The sequence below is a fragment of the Cavia porcellus genome, unplaced genomic scaffold (genome assembly GCF_034190915.1).
Source record: "Cavia porcellus strain 051 isolate PalLab524CR breed Dunkin Hartley unplaced genomic scaffold, mCavPor4.1 scaffold_3, whole genome shotgun sequence".
NCBI classification, from domain to species: Eukaryota; Metazoa; Chordata; class Mammalia; order Rodentia; family Caviidae; genus Cavia; species Cavia porcellus.
The window spans coordinates 24893300-24908744 of NW_026947486.1; the positions used below are offsets into that span (position 1 = coordinate 24893300).

General features: G+C 39.4%; 1 protein-coding gene across 13 annotated transcripts in view; it reads right to left on the reverse strand.

The window, feature by feature from the left end:
* Huwe1 (HECT, UBA and WWE domain containing E3 ubiquitin protein ligase 1) overlaps nucleotides 1-15445 on the reverse strand; it is a 142849-nt gene that overhangs the window by 21058 nt on the left and 106346 nt on the right. For 12 of the 13 annotated variants that reach the window (XM_063245925.1, XM_063245922.1, XM_063245923.1 and 9 more), the window contains 13 exons: nucleotides 14215-14432; nucleotides 10892-11103; nucleotides 10298-10480; nucleotides 7698-7870; nucleotides 7203-7351; nucleotides 6377-6452; nucleotides 5402-5500; nucleotides 4685-4818; nucleotides 4326-4494; nucleotides 2797-3025; nucleotides 2029-2207; nucleotides 1682-1771; nucleotides 1326-1480 (listed from right to left, as the gene is read on the reverse strand). In XM_063245925.1, the coding sequence (XP_063101995.1) occupies nucleotides 1326-1480; nucleotides 1682-1771; nucleotides 2029-2207; nucleotides 2797-3025; nucleotides 4326-4494; nucleotides 4685-4818; nucleotides 5402-5500; nucleotides 6377-6452; nucleotides 7203-7351; nucleotides 7698-7870; nucleotides 10298-10480; nucleotides 10892-11103; nucleotides 14215-14432 (2066 nt within the window). The remainder of the gene's footprint in view (nucleotides 1-1325; nucleotides 1481-1681; nucleotides 1772-2028; nucleotides 2208-2796; nucleotides 3026-4325; nucleotides 4495-4684; nucleotides 4819-5401; nucleotides 5501-6376; nucleotides 6453-7202; nucleotides 7352-7697; nucleotides 7871-10297; nucleotides 10481-10891; nucleotides 11104-14214; nucleotides 14433-15445) is intronic. The other variant, XM_063245932.1, reaches the window with a different exon arrangement.

Sequence of the window (15445 nt, forward strand, 5' to 3'; positions counted from 1 at the left end):
TGGGACTTTTGTGAGCACACAAGATAGAAATCAAACTGTGAGTCACCATATCTCACCTGGATCAGTGATGGTAAACCTTTTAGAGCTTTCAATGATGGCACTGTGGCATGCATGACCTAAGTTTGCCACCAGTAACCTAAACCACAAGTTCAGTAATTAGATGGAAAAATGGCTTGGCCAAGCGGCGAAAGGACAGTTATCAAACTAATCTATCTCCCTTCCTTGGGCTTATTTCATCCACCCTTGTTTTTTTTTTTTTTTTTCGGGGGTGGGGGGCGGTGCTGGGGATCAAACCCAGGATATCACATCTGATATATGCTAGGAAATTACTACTAGAGCTACATTCCCAGCCCTGGTATAGCTTTTTTTGGCTGTATACTTGGTTTGCTAATTTTCCATCCTCTTTCATGTATTTAAAACAATATCCCTGTTTATAAGGCACAAAATTATATATGAAAGTATTTGTTAGATCAAACGTGTTATAACTAAACACTCAAATGTCCTTATTTACCTTTCATACTGTTTTGAGGTTGGCTTCAAGGTCCTGGATAAGCTTTTACACCCTAGACTTCAGCATCCTTATTTTTAATCTACCTGTTACCCTGACTATACCTAAGTCTAAGTGCTATGCACTTCTATTAGTTTTACTCATATATTTTTAAAGCTATAATGTCTGAGGTCCCACAAATTTCTGAAAAAATATGTAAGTTAAGCCTTTTAAACTAAAGTCACATTAGCTATCACACAAATTTAAGGCCTAAGAAAAGCAGCATATGGTGATGGGATTTAAGGTATATATTTTCTATAATTTGACACCTAAACCAAGCTTATTCAAATGATTTAATCAAGGCCATCCTGGTTAAGGCCTCTTATACTGAAAGACCACTGGGAAATGGAATTAAACAACCAAGAGCCTTAGGTGCATCAGAGACTCCTCCCTGTCTGGCTTTAGTCCATGGACACAGACTATGAGATGTGACTGTTTTATTTTTTCCCAATCAGATTTTATTAGTACATTTCTGGTATATATAATAATCACACTTATCATAGAAAACTTGTAACTGTACATGATGTAACTTGTTTGTTTAGGTGTGACTATTAAGTGAGGACATGTTCTAGTTCTGGCACAAGATTTTCCAGTGAGACACCAAAGAAACAACTGTTTCTCTGGATTTGAATTTTTTTCCCCCAAAATTCAGGTATATATATGGTGAATTTGGAATAAGAAATTTCCCAGGTTTAATGCAAAAGTTTTATGATTCTTAAGTGACTTGGTACCACAAACAAAAAGGCAAAGTTGAGTCCTCCCAGCTCCTGGGAATCACCTGTGCACTCTGGTCCCTGTTCTCCTTATCTTCTTTGCCTTTGTCAGTTATCTTTGTTTCTTCCTCAGCCAGCTGTTTCCTGCGTTTTTCCCGCCTCTCTTCCAGTTCCTCATCTCTCAGAAATTCCAGGTGATTGACAATAGGAACTTTAACCACTGTTAGCAGAGAAGATCAGCAGAGAACAAAGGAGTGTAAGTTGTTTGGGGGAAGCAGTGTGCTGGGAAGACCACAGCAGAATTTGAGGGCACCATGAATCAGGGCAACAACTCTCTACAAGGTCTATCTAGAGACCTTATTACCTACGGCTGGAGGCTTACTACTGTCCTGATAACCAAATAAACCAAGCTGCCACACACCTGAAACACAGTCGTGCATGCTCTCAGCATCAAGAACTTTGCATTCCTCTGTCCAGCGTGTCAGGGCTGTAGGGATGCTGGACAGGGTTCCTGTAGAACAAAGGTAAGATTTTTGGCCCTGAAAAGTGTCACAAGAACTAGAAATCACAAGTTTTCTTAACAAGACCCATAATCTATTAAAATGCCTGGCATAGAAAAAGTATATAGAGACAAATAAAGTTTACGCTGTCCTTGGCGGGTGGTTTCTTTTCGTACAGCATGTGGTTTCTCCAGGGTAGACACTCTTGTTTTTTTCTCAGTAAGGAAAAAGAATGACATACTCTACATTCTTTACAACACAAACTTGCCTGCTTGGCTGGTAGCTGTGCTCTGGTCATGAAAAAAGTCATCTAGCAGTTCATCATCAGACCGGGCAATGATGTGGACATCATCGTTGCCTACTAGGAGACGGGCTCGGCCTCGGCTTTGTAGGGGAAGGCTGCTGCTCAGCTGAAGGATGTCAGCAGCAGCCGAGGGACCAAGTAACCTATATAGGATTAGTAAAGTACCCAGGGTCATTACCAACTTGTTACTGCGAAAGCCTTCATTTGTTTCTCTACTAAATTCACAACACAATTATGGACCTGATATAACTCTTACTTTCCTGACCATTAGATCAATTAGAGAATTTTATTTGGATTGAGATTGCATACTGTTTTGTAACTCCTGGTATGGGAGTATCAACTTTCTGTGTGTCAGGTACACTGTTAGGGTGTAGTACCCTCTGTAGTTTGTACTGTATAGTACTAACGATTCTTTTTTACTTTTTAAAACCTGTTTCTCCTACTTAACTTTGAGCTAGAAGGCAGGAATGTTGTCCTGTCCAAAATGTCAAGTGCTTGACATGTGAGATGCTTAATAGCTGAATGTATGTACAGGATTTTCAAGTGAAAGAACAGGATATATATTTTACCGAAGTCTGCACACATACCCTAAAAAGAAATGGGACACTTACGCTATTTGTGTGATAATAGAATTAAGAGAGGGACTATTTCCTCAACAGTCAAGACTATGCTGAAGTTCAGTGAAGATTCTTATAAGAGAACCAATGGGTCCAACAGATCTTTGTAACTTACCTCTGGAGAATCAGAGGAGGGTTGGGCTGGCGATTCCCAGGGTAGTGAACATGAATGGTATGGCCTGTATTGGCTGTCAATTGCCTCAGGGTCCGCTGACTGCGTCCAATGCCCTGAGTGAGACGAGTTGTGGAGGAGCCACTACCCAGTGTCAGGGAACTGTGATCTGCATGGCGTACCATCAATGGGTGGGTGGTAGGGATATTTCCTGGGGATGGGGGGATGTCTGCTGTAAGGATAATATGCAAAAATGGGTCAGTGCTAAAAAGACAGTTCTTCCATGGTTATGCAAACAGAATCATGTCTCCTGGGTCTTACTTCCTCATATGGAAACCTGAGCTTTGTCCTTTCTCCCTCATTCTCATAAATAATCTAATCATTGACATTATCATAGCTTCTGCCATCATCTCTCATCTAGACATTGAAACGGTCTCCTAAATAGTACCTTCTCCCAATCCATTCTCCACACTACAGTTACAATGATGCTTTTAAGGCCTCTCAATATACATGCTGCTCCTTCCATTTTGAAGACCTTTCTTTCTCTTCCTGCATCTGCTCTTTTTCTTGGCCTGAGATGTCACTTGCCCTGTTAATACCCCAGAGAATGGGTCAGATAACCCTTTAATTTGTGCTTTCTTACCACATTATGACATAATACCTGCTAAGTTAATATTGCTAACAGATCATATGCTCCTATGAGTGACAACTACTTTCTGTTACTGCTTTATCCCCAGTATGCACACCTCAAATATCTGTCCAATTTGTTGAACAGACAGAAGTTCAACCATAAGGAAGATAAATGAAAATCACAAAAATGAAGAAAATCATGGAAGATTATCTTGAAAATTAGATAATCTAACCCATTTTTTTTCTTTTTAACATTTTTTATGTACAGGTGATACACTGAGGCTCAAAGAGGTGAAGAGATACTTGGCCAAGACAATATACCAGAACAGTGAAGTGTTCTCTGCTAAGTTATATTTCTCATTTGAGGTCAAGACCTGTCCTATCACGACAGCCTGAGTCAAAGAACTTAATTTTAAATGACATCTAAAGTGAACTTTGATGTTAATAGGGGAAGAAGGAAGAGATTCACTCTCCCTTAAAAAGATGCATCCTTGATGAAGAGTATGTTCAAATCCACTCCCCAATGCCAAGCTCAAAGGTGTTCATCCAAAACCTCAAGATCCAGTGCTACAGAAAATAAAAGCTGATTGCCCAATCACTGTAGCGTGTATGCAGGTGCATGCTGCAGTCAGCCTTGGTCTCACAAGCAAAATGATCAAGTTATCCAGGTTCTAAAATGGGTTACCTGTTTACTACAAAAGCAGTCTCTTTCTTACTAGTCCTTTTTCTAAGGATATGCTATTGAAAGATGGATCCAGATATCCCGTGCCCCAGGAAGTCAGCATAGTAAAAGAAATGTGGTCTGTATCAGACTGATAGTTGTTTTGGTTCAGTATTTGGTGTACCCTAGAGAAGGGTATAAGAATCAAGAGATAAAACCCAGCTGAGCCCTTGTATCTTACTAGCACTGGAGAACATGTTGTCAAACTCAATGATGAGATCATCCTCCCGGTCAAAGCGCTCAAATCGGACCAAGGGAGAAGCGTTCATATCAGGGTAATCCTCATCCAATTCCATCTCAGAGCCATCGTCGTCATCGTCTTCATCTCCCTCTTCACCTTCATCATCCTCCTTAAGGGAAAATAGGAGATGGAGAATTGCGGGAGGTAAAGGTTTTCTGAAGTCTGATGTGATGGCCACAAGTGCACACGAGGGAGGCTGGTGCTGAGGCTAGCTAGTAACCCAGACTGTTGTTTTTCTGCAGTTGTGTTCCCATGGAAGAGGGGTTATTTCAACCAACCCAAACAAAGTCCCCCCTCACCTGATCATCTTCCTCATCTTCCTCCTCCTCCTCCTCTTCATCCTGACTATCATCCTCATCCTCGTTACTGCCACTGCTGTCCTCTTCCTGAGTGTGCTCCTCCTCATCCTCAGGGTCCAGGATATTCATGGAATCTAAAACAAAGGGAGCACATTGGAGGACTACACTGAGTAGCTAGAACACATACTACTAAGCAGGCCAGCAGATTGAGTGGGAAGGTGATGGGATATCTGACACTAGGAGAGGAAGGATCAGATCTGAGGTGATAGATAGACTGAGCAAGCTAGCTCTGATGTCCTTAGAGTGCCAATCTGCATCAATACACCGAGCAGGGTGGCTGAATGTGGAGGCCGGCTCAAGGGTGGTACTCAAGGAGCTCATTTTCTAGGATTTAGACAAGTCTGATGGTGCTCCCTTGACTTTTCAGCCCTACTTTGCTACTGACTGCATCTTACTGCTAAGAGGGAATCTGGAGCAATGATAGCAGGTGGGTGAGAAGAAAGTGAACCAAGTAAGAAGTGACAAACTTTGGGTAAGTAGTAGCAACATATTTGAAAAACTGGTTGAGGATAAAGTGGATGGTGTATGTCAGTGCATGCAGACAGATGCCTTCCTTATTCTACTCATGTGGGCAGCTGCCTCCAGGAAAACCCTAGTATAGTGTCTGTCAGATGTGCAGGGCAAGAAGGGAGGCCTTTTTAGCCTCAGCACTCTCACCTTCTCGGTTGGCCTGTAAGGTGGAAGCTTGGCTGAGGTTGGAAGGAGCTTCATCCATCAGCACGTCCTCTTGTGATTCATCTTCTCCACTTCTGCTCACTGAAGGTTACAGAGCAGAGCCTTCACTGAACAACAGAGGACTTCCCTTTCCAGATTGGATGTGTCTAAGTAGCTATGTACATCTAGAAGATGTACTTTTTTTTGGATGAGGGGTAAGACCTGGATTCTTCTCTGCCAACTAGCTAGGTGAGCTTGGCCAGTCACTTTACCTGTCTGAGTCTCAGTTTGCTCATCTGTAAAATGGGATCATCCCATCTGTCTTGCAATTCCCACTAATTGTGAAATCATAGAGGATACTGGGTGTGGAAAAGCTTTGTAAAATTTCAGAATACATGTCTAGGCTGGGGATTTAGCTTAGCAGCATAAGTGCCTGGGCACCTTGCAAGCACGAGGTTATGAGCTTAAAAAAAAAAAACAAACAAACAAACAAAAAAAACCCACACATCTACTTCCATTTATCCTTTGATTTTCTTGATCAACAAAAAAACACATATATTCTTGAAACCAAAGTGATAGTACTGTACCTTTGTCACTTTCCCTCTGAGATTTAAAAAGGGTCACCCTTAGTCACCCTTGTACACATTTGAGACCCGGAGGCAGAGAAAGCCCCTGGACTTGACTTATGAACTAAAAGTACTTCCTGAACCTATAGCCTCCTCTAGTCTTTTATGAAAATAAACATTTTTGATGTGCTTGAGGTTACTGTCTATACTTCTGGTCACCTCCTGCCCCCCACAATACTTTAAACCTGCACAGCTTTATAGATGGGTTGTGAGTTTCTCATCTGAAAGATCACCAACATCAAGATAAGCAGCAAACTAGGCTGGCTATGAGCCTGTACGCAGAGCTGAACAAGCAGATGGTAAGAAGAAGGATCCTCCCAAAAAAGACTATACTCAGTTCTGGGGCTCTCACCTATAATTGTACTGTTCCCAGATCCGCCATCCCTCTCAAGCAACTCATCTATCAGGTCCTCCAGCTCATTCTCAACCTGGAGAGAAATAGAACATACATATGGATGCATATAAGTCTATCATTGTGCTAGCACTGAAGCCCTAAAAAAAGCCAGCAAGGGAGCTTACATTTCTAGTATAATGTGTGATGCAAGATGTTACATAAAAACCACATACTTTGTGGTAATAGGATAAAAATGACCATGTGCTGCCAATCTACACTCAGACTATTCTACATATGGGTCCATCCCAATTGGCTGATACAAGGCTGTCTTAGGCTGTTCAGAAGTACATGTAGATCTCCTAACAGCCAGTGGCTAAGCACCATAGACCCAATTTCCTTACCCACTGCTACCAGCTCCAGAAATCACAATATTTTCTCCTTAGGGTCTCTAGAAGACTGCCATTTTATTGCTCCAGTGAGAGCTGGTGCTATGGGATGAGGTGGTATTGATTAACAAGACTCCATTAATGCTGAGAGCTGAGGAAATATAAGATCCTGGGCCCAAAGGCCTCAGGCCAGCTTTCTATTTCGACATTTCATCTGTCCCTAAATTTTCTGGTTTGAATCTATACCATTTCATAGTACATGGCACATTGGCCCTGCCCCCATCCCTCCTTTGATACAGTTCAAATATATTTTCTCAACATCTACTAAGTATACCATCTGTGTTCCTCCGCAAAGCAGACAACAGTGAGGCAAGGATCTAAAGTACTCACTCACCCACACCACCTGGGAGTTTGGTTCAGTGCTGCAACAGGGAATGCTGGATGATCTGCCTCCCTACCTGCATCTCTTGTGAACTGAGCACCTCAGGCTGCCCAGCAATCACCACTGAGTCGGTTTCAGCCTCCCCATCCATGATATCCCCATCTGCCACCTCTGTCTGAGTGACATCATGATCCTCCTCCTGCACTTCTGCTTCCCCAGGCTCGCCTGAAACAATCAACCAACCAGCAAAATAATCAAAGGGTGTGTCTACGTGCTGGGCACCATGAGGCAAGCGTGAAGACAATTCCTTCCTCAGGCAAGTTTACAAATTCTCAGAAAATAAACGAATGGGTGACAAAGGAAATTTCGACAAGGCTACGTGTGAGGAGAGCCAAACAAGGCTCCAATTTGAAAGAATTCTTTGTGGGGCAGATTCCCATGCCACTATCTGGAAACTACCAAGTTCCCAGGGAAACAACATCAAGTCAGAGCAGCTGTAATCCGGTGCCCATAGAGCAACTACATACACCCACCCATCCAGTTCTCCAATCCACTGGCTCTTATTCCCTACCTGGGTCTTGCTGGTTGCTGTTGGAGTCCTGAGATGCTCCTTGAGCATCCTGCTCAGACTTGCTCTTGCTGGAAGCACTCTTGCTGCCAAAAAGGCTACTGGGTTGGTTCACAATCCGGGAAAGTGTTTCTAAAGGCTTCAGAGCAGCATTGACTGTGTTGGCCATGTTGGGACTGAGATAAAGGAATATACAAAGGTAGAGTATGCACAAAAATACTGTCTGTCCACTAAGGACCCTGTAAAGGAAGCTTCTAATAGAGAAAGAGGTACAAGGTTGCAGACTAACGTTTTACTTACTGTTTACACAAAAAAGTAAATGCTTTCAGAGAGCTACCCCCAAAAGAAGGGGTAAAAATCAACACTGTATATCATGGGGGCTTGTTGTAACCATGCAAGAAACAAATTTTTTAACTATAAGTCAGAATGTATTCCAGATGATTGCATGCAAGTAGAAAACTACTTCTGAGTCTCACCAGGCTGTATAATAAGAAACACTGATCTTTTTTTTTTTTGGTGGATGGTACTGAGGATTATACTCAAGGCCCATGTAAATACTAGGTACGTATTCTACTGAGTTATACCCCCAGTGGATAAAAGTTTTAATCCTGTGAATTTCAAACTATACTTTGCAGGCCTTTTTAGGGTTCAGTAAAAAGATTATAGGAGCTTCTAACTGGATATGTGACATGATTTATAAATATGATGTGTATAAGGCCTAATAGGTGTTTGGTAAAACCAGATAAGTGCTGTTTATCTGAATGCATATGTTCTTTAAAAAGGCCTGGGTTCTCATTGTACCACAAAGCTTTCAAAAATTAATGGGGGAAACTTAATGGGAGCATTATCACAGGCACAATTAAGAGTATCAAAGAACAATGGTGATGATAGGTCATCATCATTTACATTGAATATATTTACTTGATCTTCACATGATCTCATACCAATTTACCCATAATTACAAAGTGGAAATCTAACAGACTCATTCTATGTGATCAAATCTAGCACCAACAATAAGACAAAGTGACACTATGTGTCTCCTGATGTGATATGAAGAGAATAAACATCATTTACATACTACTTTTCCTAAAAACATTTAGCATGAAACTAATTTAAAGGAGGAATTATGTAAGTATAGACTGAGAGAAGTTCTGTAAGATATCTGGCCTTAAAAGACCTGTGACAACAAAAATGTTATGTGTTATTCTCATTGGATCACAGATTAAACACTCTCCCAGGATAAAAGACATTAATTAAATGTCCCAAAGGGTTTCAACAGGCCAGAAATTTAATCAGTTGGGGACAAAAAAGAATGATGACTGAAGTGATCCAAATTATTCAGTCCCTGGTTTCAGGGTAATCAGACTTTCCCACTGAAGTTATCTCATTAAAAACATGCTAGCTAATAAATTAGAAGGAATGAGAAATCAGAAAAATGCCATTCAAAATCCCCAAAGAAATTAACTGACTCCAGTAAGGATTATCAGTTAAGCACATTCTTGATAGTGAACTACACATTTGTACAGTTCTAGATTCTAGCATCAAAGGAGTAATATATTACAGTAAAATTATGATTACCATTTTAATTCAGTGGTCAGTCTTAACATGAATAGCAGATTCAAAGAAATGTGTGTTACTAAGATACAATATGAGATGTACCTAATATAAAATATATAATATATATTCTAGGTTGAAATGTTTATACTATTACAATAAACCTTAGATCTAACTGGAAGGTCACAGAAAATAACTGAGAAAAACAAGTTAAAATACACTGCAAGTAAGCAACAAGAACAAATTCCGAAGGTAAAACCTTTCACAGGACACTAGCCTGGTCACTGCAACAAGTTAGAATTATGAATAGTAAAAAATTAAAAAAGATCTGTCAGAAGACCTTTCATGTTATGCAATATAACACTTTAATAAAGAATACATCTAACACAGCAAAGAAAAACATGAAAAGATATCCAATAAGGTGACAATGGTATCTAGGTAGTAGGAATATAGTACCTATATTCTTACTTTTGACCATTTGGATTTCTTGAGATATACACTTGTAACCTGAGTACTTGGGAGGCTGATGCAGGAGGCTCACTATGAGTTTGAGAAAACTGGGCTACACAGTGACGTCAATGTTAGTCTGACTACATAGTAAGACTATTTCAAAATATCAAGAAGAGAGGAAACTAAGAAAAAAATTAAAGGCATACTCCAACCTTTAACTTGCAGCAAATGATGTAACCAAATAAGATAAATAAATGCTTTGCTAAAACCCAAATACAAGCCAGGCATGGTGGCTCACGTTTGTAATCCTGGCATTTGGGAGGCTGAGGCAGGAGGATCATTGTGAGTTCAAGACCAGCCTAGGCTACAAAGTGAGCCCAAGACCAGCCTGAACTGCGCAGCGAGACCCTGTCTCAAAAAGACCAAAAACAAACAAACAAACAAAACAAAACAAAACAAAAAACCACCAACCCCCCAAAACCCCAAATACAACCAAGTCTGGTCTCCTATCTACAACAGAAGATGTCCCACTTGCCTCCTCATTATGAATCTAGTGAGGATAACAAGGCAAAAAGCCTGAAAATAGGCCATGATCTTACCTAGACAGGTCCAGGCTGTGAGGTACTCTGGCCAGGTCATTAACCAGTCCCTTTTTTAGGAAGAGTCGAATGATGTTGTTCATGCCATTGTGCTGAGTCTTGGCTGTGGCACTGCTGTAGAAACTGGAAGTGGAGGGGCAGGACTCCATGATAGTACTGATGATACACATCACTGCTTGAAGCCTGGGAGAGAAGTTTGACATTTCTATCATGTGAATACAGCCCATTCTTAAGCCATGACTACAATACCTAGCCTCATGCAACTCTTGTGTTTCCTTTTGGAAGTAACAACTAAACAGATCAGAACTATTTCTTCAGTGTTAGCATTTTAAGGAAATAAAAAGGCATAGCCCATTCAACTTCTTGAAGACTAGAAAAAAAAATTTTTGTTTTCTCTAATAGATTGACCACTTTCCCCAGATGGTAATCCGTACTCTGGGTATTTTTAAGCACCTTTACAACTACTTAAAAAGACCAGAATGTACAATACTAGTACAATTACAATTCTTGTTTATGGTCAAAGAATTTCATGTACCAGGAATGCAGTAAGTGGATATTTTTGGTTATTAGCACTAGGTCAGGCAAGAGTTTTACCTGGCATGTTTCTCCGTACTCTCAGCCATAGCTAATGCCCGTCCCAGGGCTGCTTTTACTTCATTCACTAAGGCAACTTGGGCATCTGTACCACTCCCTGCAGCAGCCAGGCTTGCAAGGAATAGACGAGCCAGAGCAGGGGTGTCCTTGTCCTCTGCATTCTGGGTGTGTGGGAGGAGGTGGTCCAGAACAAAAGCTAGTACACTGCAGTCCTGAAAAGACAATTGTGACATTTGCGACATTTGCTTACAAGGACAAGTATGTTATATCTTTTCCACAGCAAGAAGGCAGAAACATATAATTTTGCCCCAAGTCATCCAGTGATAAATTATCAGGTCCACTTTATATATGAGGGAAATAAGGCTCAAAGGTATAAAATAGTTTTGGGAAGCTTTATAAATCTTACAAATCACAATTATTTCCTGATAGTTAACATATATAGCTATCACACTTTCTTCAAATGCTTTTATGTATGATATTTAATGAATTGTTTATAGTAAGCCTATAAACATATTAAGATAAATTAAGTATTTTTCCAATTGAAAACATAGGTAATATGAGGCCCAAAGAAAAGGGCCTACAATAAGAATTCAGTGAAAGGCTGAGGTATGCAATATTGATTCCTAATTAAGTATTATAATGCCTTTAGAAGTCAATTGTAATTTTACTTAAATTTGCAATATGCCTGGTGTGAGGTCCATACCAACACAATCAGTCAAAGATACTTAAAACAGCAAAATGATGCCCAGAAAGGGAAAGAAAGTCAGACTCTTACATGATCTATGCTCCGGTAATTTTTATGTTAGAAAGAAGCTTTATAATAAAATACAAAGCTAAAATTCCTTTCCAAATGACAGTATAAATAATGCCATTTAAGGTTATTATTAATAAAATTTGGAAAAACCTGTGCAATTTAGGAACACATTGTGACCAAGTATAGAAGATACAGCTTTGGTATCAGAGATCTGGATTCTAATTTTAGCTCTCTATTATACAGTGTGGCCTTTTCTCCTTTGTTAAAAGAGATAATACCCATAACCTTATAGCGTTTGAGGTGAGATTATCAAAAGTATTTGCAAAAAAATTATCAATAGCCATTACCAGTTAGTCACTGGAGACATTAAACCAGATATTTAAAAACAGGAATAAAAGACTTAAAATGAGGCATGGTGGTATGTACCTCCAGCCCTAGCTATTTGGAAGATTGAAGCTGGAAAGATAAACTTGATCCCAGGAGCTAGAGACCAGCCTGGGAAACAAAGCAAGACCCCAGCAAGATTTCAATAGACACTTCCCAAAGAATATCCAAATGGCCAATAAACCTAAGAAAAGATTATCAATAAATGCAAATTTCAACAATAAATGCAGTCTTCACTCTATAATCACTAGTGGGTATAAAAATTACTAAATGTTGGCAGGATGCAATCAGAATTTCTCTATGCTGCTGGTATCAAATCATTTACACAAGTATTCTGGAATGCTTTTGGGACCCACCTTCTAATTCTTAACAAATGCATGCTGTAGAAGCAACTCTACTCCTACCAAATACCACCCAACAGAAATAGTTCTTTAGGTTTATAAACATATGTGTAAAAATGCTCAAAGCAGCATTATTTGTGATAGTTTCAAACACAAAACTACTTAACTGACAGTTATCTAGGAAAGAGTTGACTATTCGCTAAGGATCTGTGTATTTCCAATGTGGATTAACATAAAAATAGTGTAAAAGACAGAGCTATTTCCAGATTGCAAGACTAGTGCTCTTGTTCATTCTTAGACTCTCCACTACTTACAAAGTATAAAATTACAACCTACAAAATGAAGTCCCCTGCATGGAAAAACCGCATCAGACAGTCATTTAACACATAAAGGAACATTTTACATAGTCTCTCAAAGCGTCCACTCACTTGAAAAATCTAGCCTGAGGATAATTCCGTATTAGGACATATAGAACAAGACTTCATTCTTTACCAAAGTTCTACTGATAAAAAAGATTTACACTTGGTCACTAAGACAACACATATTGTCTTTGAACTTGTGAGTATATGTGGAAGGTAAACACTGCTATCTTCTTAGATTCCTAGAGCACCCACGAGTTATTAAAAGGAGTTTAGATATAGTCAGGAAAATGCATATAAACGACTATTTTTATCATTTAAACCCTAAGTATGTTCTGTCTCCCAAAGTAAAAATATTTTTTTTTTTTGTCTTTTTCGTTTTTATCGGTACCAGGGATCGAACTCACGACTGCCTGCTTGCAAGGCAGGCGCTTATGCCGCTGAGCTAAATCCCCAGCCCCAAAAGTAAAAATAATTTAATAAAATACTGTATTAATGAAGCCTTAGAAGGTGCAAGGCATTTTTGGTGGCATCTTAGGATTTTAAGAAGGAAAAAACAGAAAAAAACAGTGAAACAGCTAACCATAGTATAGTAACCCGTTATGATGCAGAAACATCTGCCAGACATGGGCTATTGGGCCGTAGTCAATTAGCAGCAAGCAAGAACTGAGACTCGACAAGGCTCTCAGATTGGCTACTTATAAACCTCTCACCAAAACAAACAAACAAAAAAAATCAACTGCACAGGATATTTGCAGTTTCTGCAATATTGCAGGGCTTTCTGCGAACAATTATTAGTTAAGTTATAATGAACTCTGAACCACAACTTTATAGCAGTATAAGGTATATAGTTTATTTCACCAGTTCTTAGATAATTTTACTTAAACTCCACATTTTCTCCTCAAACCTTTTGCCGTTTTGTTTTTAGCTGCCATGCACAAAAGGAATAATATCTACAATAAATAAGATTTGATTTTCTCTTCTATACTACAAATCCAATTCTTGTCATTTCTCTCTCTTCACTGAAATTTATTTTTTGTTTTTGGTACTGGGTATCAAATTCATGACCTTACATTTGCCGGGCAGGCGCTTATGCCACTGAGCTAAATCCCCAGCCCTGACATTGCTATCTCTAAAACATCCTTTCAACCATTCATTTTCCAAACTTCACCAAGATCCTGTAATATCAAGATTACAATACCAGGCTCCTAAGAGATCTTTCTGACTTTTATCTGGCCTTTTTTTCAATCTCCAAATTGCAGATCAAAAGCCAATCAATGAACCAACCAAAAGAAACAAAAAACAACAAATATTAAACCACTTCCTGGAGTAAGCCTATGGCTCCACATTGGGGAAAAGGTCTAGATTTTTTAATGCGTTTTAAAGGTGCACTTAGTATGCATGAATTCCTAGCAAAGTGTCCAACACATAGCAGGCACTCAAACAATTGAAACTTAGTATCTTAAGCAAAACTGGAAATATTACCTCTTTGATCAGTTCAGACTGGCCCACAGTGTAGCTGTAGTTGGCAATCAGGGTAGCAATACCAACATAGGACCTGACCAATTCTGCCAGAAGACGAAGGATAGTGGAGGTAGGCATTAAAGGTTTGCTGCCCTTGCCTTTCTGCTTGTTTTCCTCAGAGGCCCGATCTCCTTCTTTATCTTTTTTCCCATCCCGGGATTCTTCTGGAGTTGAAGCTCCTAAAAAGAGTCAAACACTGGTTCAATTTCACACTACTGCAAAAATCAAGCCTTCAATATAAAGAATACAACTTCTCCAGTACTTTGGGTAACTTGTATAAGCTGGATACTCTTTTTACCCTATGGTTGAAGGACAGAGAACCAGGATAACTCAGGTTTCCACATGATATATAGATACAAAACAGAAGGGTTTGTTTGATTGTTCATGTTCTTCCTTCATTTCCTTATTCTAACATGTAATTTTATACTCTAGAAATACTGTGCTAACAGTTCTATAAATCATGCTTTCGACCCTCTCTCAACATTTACCTTCCCTTATATTTGCCGAGCAAATAATTAGCTGGTTCAGCCCAAATGCTCACTTCTATAAATATTCTCCTATGATATCCAGACATATGGAGATATGTGTCTCCATTCCAGCAGTTACCCTGCATTTTAACTACTGAAGGCCTCCTTTATTAGACAAATATCTTTTAAGTACAAGGATTCATTTTGGAGTCTAACAGTTTGTCACACAGTGGGCAAAGATGCCTCCCTTCACTAATATCGCTATTATCTTCATATGGGTAGTAAACATATTAAAGTAATCTACTATTTCACTAATGTTTCATCTTTTCAATTTGTCTCTAGGGATTAGTATGATATTAAGCCAATTATATGCTAAAGTAGATTTTAAAGTCCTCCCCTCTTCAAAGTTTGCATTTGACTTATTTTCATGTGAATCTCTAGTTCAGGGTGCATAGGAAATGGACTTCTTGACACTGCGAAAATCCATTTCAAAGGGCATATAATTGAAATAACATCATCAGGTCCAAAGACAACCTACTAAAAGATATATATGGGCTTGTTTAAAGACTGTAACTCGGATATTTTACCATAGCAATCACTAACAGATCAATAGAAATTACACTAATTTCAGCATGGAGACCCTTACTTATACAACCCGATGAAGTCCACTTAGACAAGTAAATGTGGCAATTGCATCTGTGTTTTACTGCCTTCTGCCCATGTAT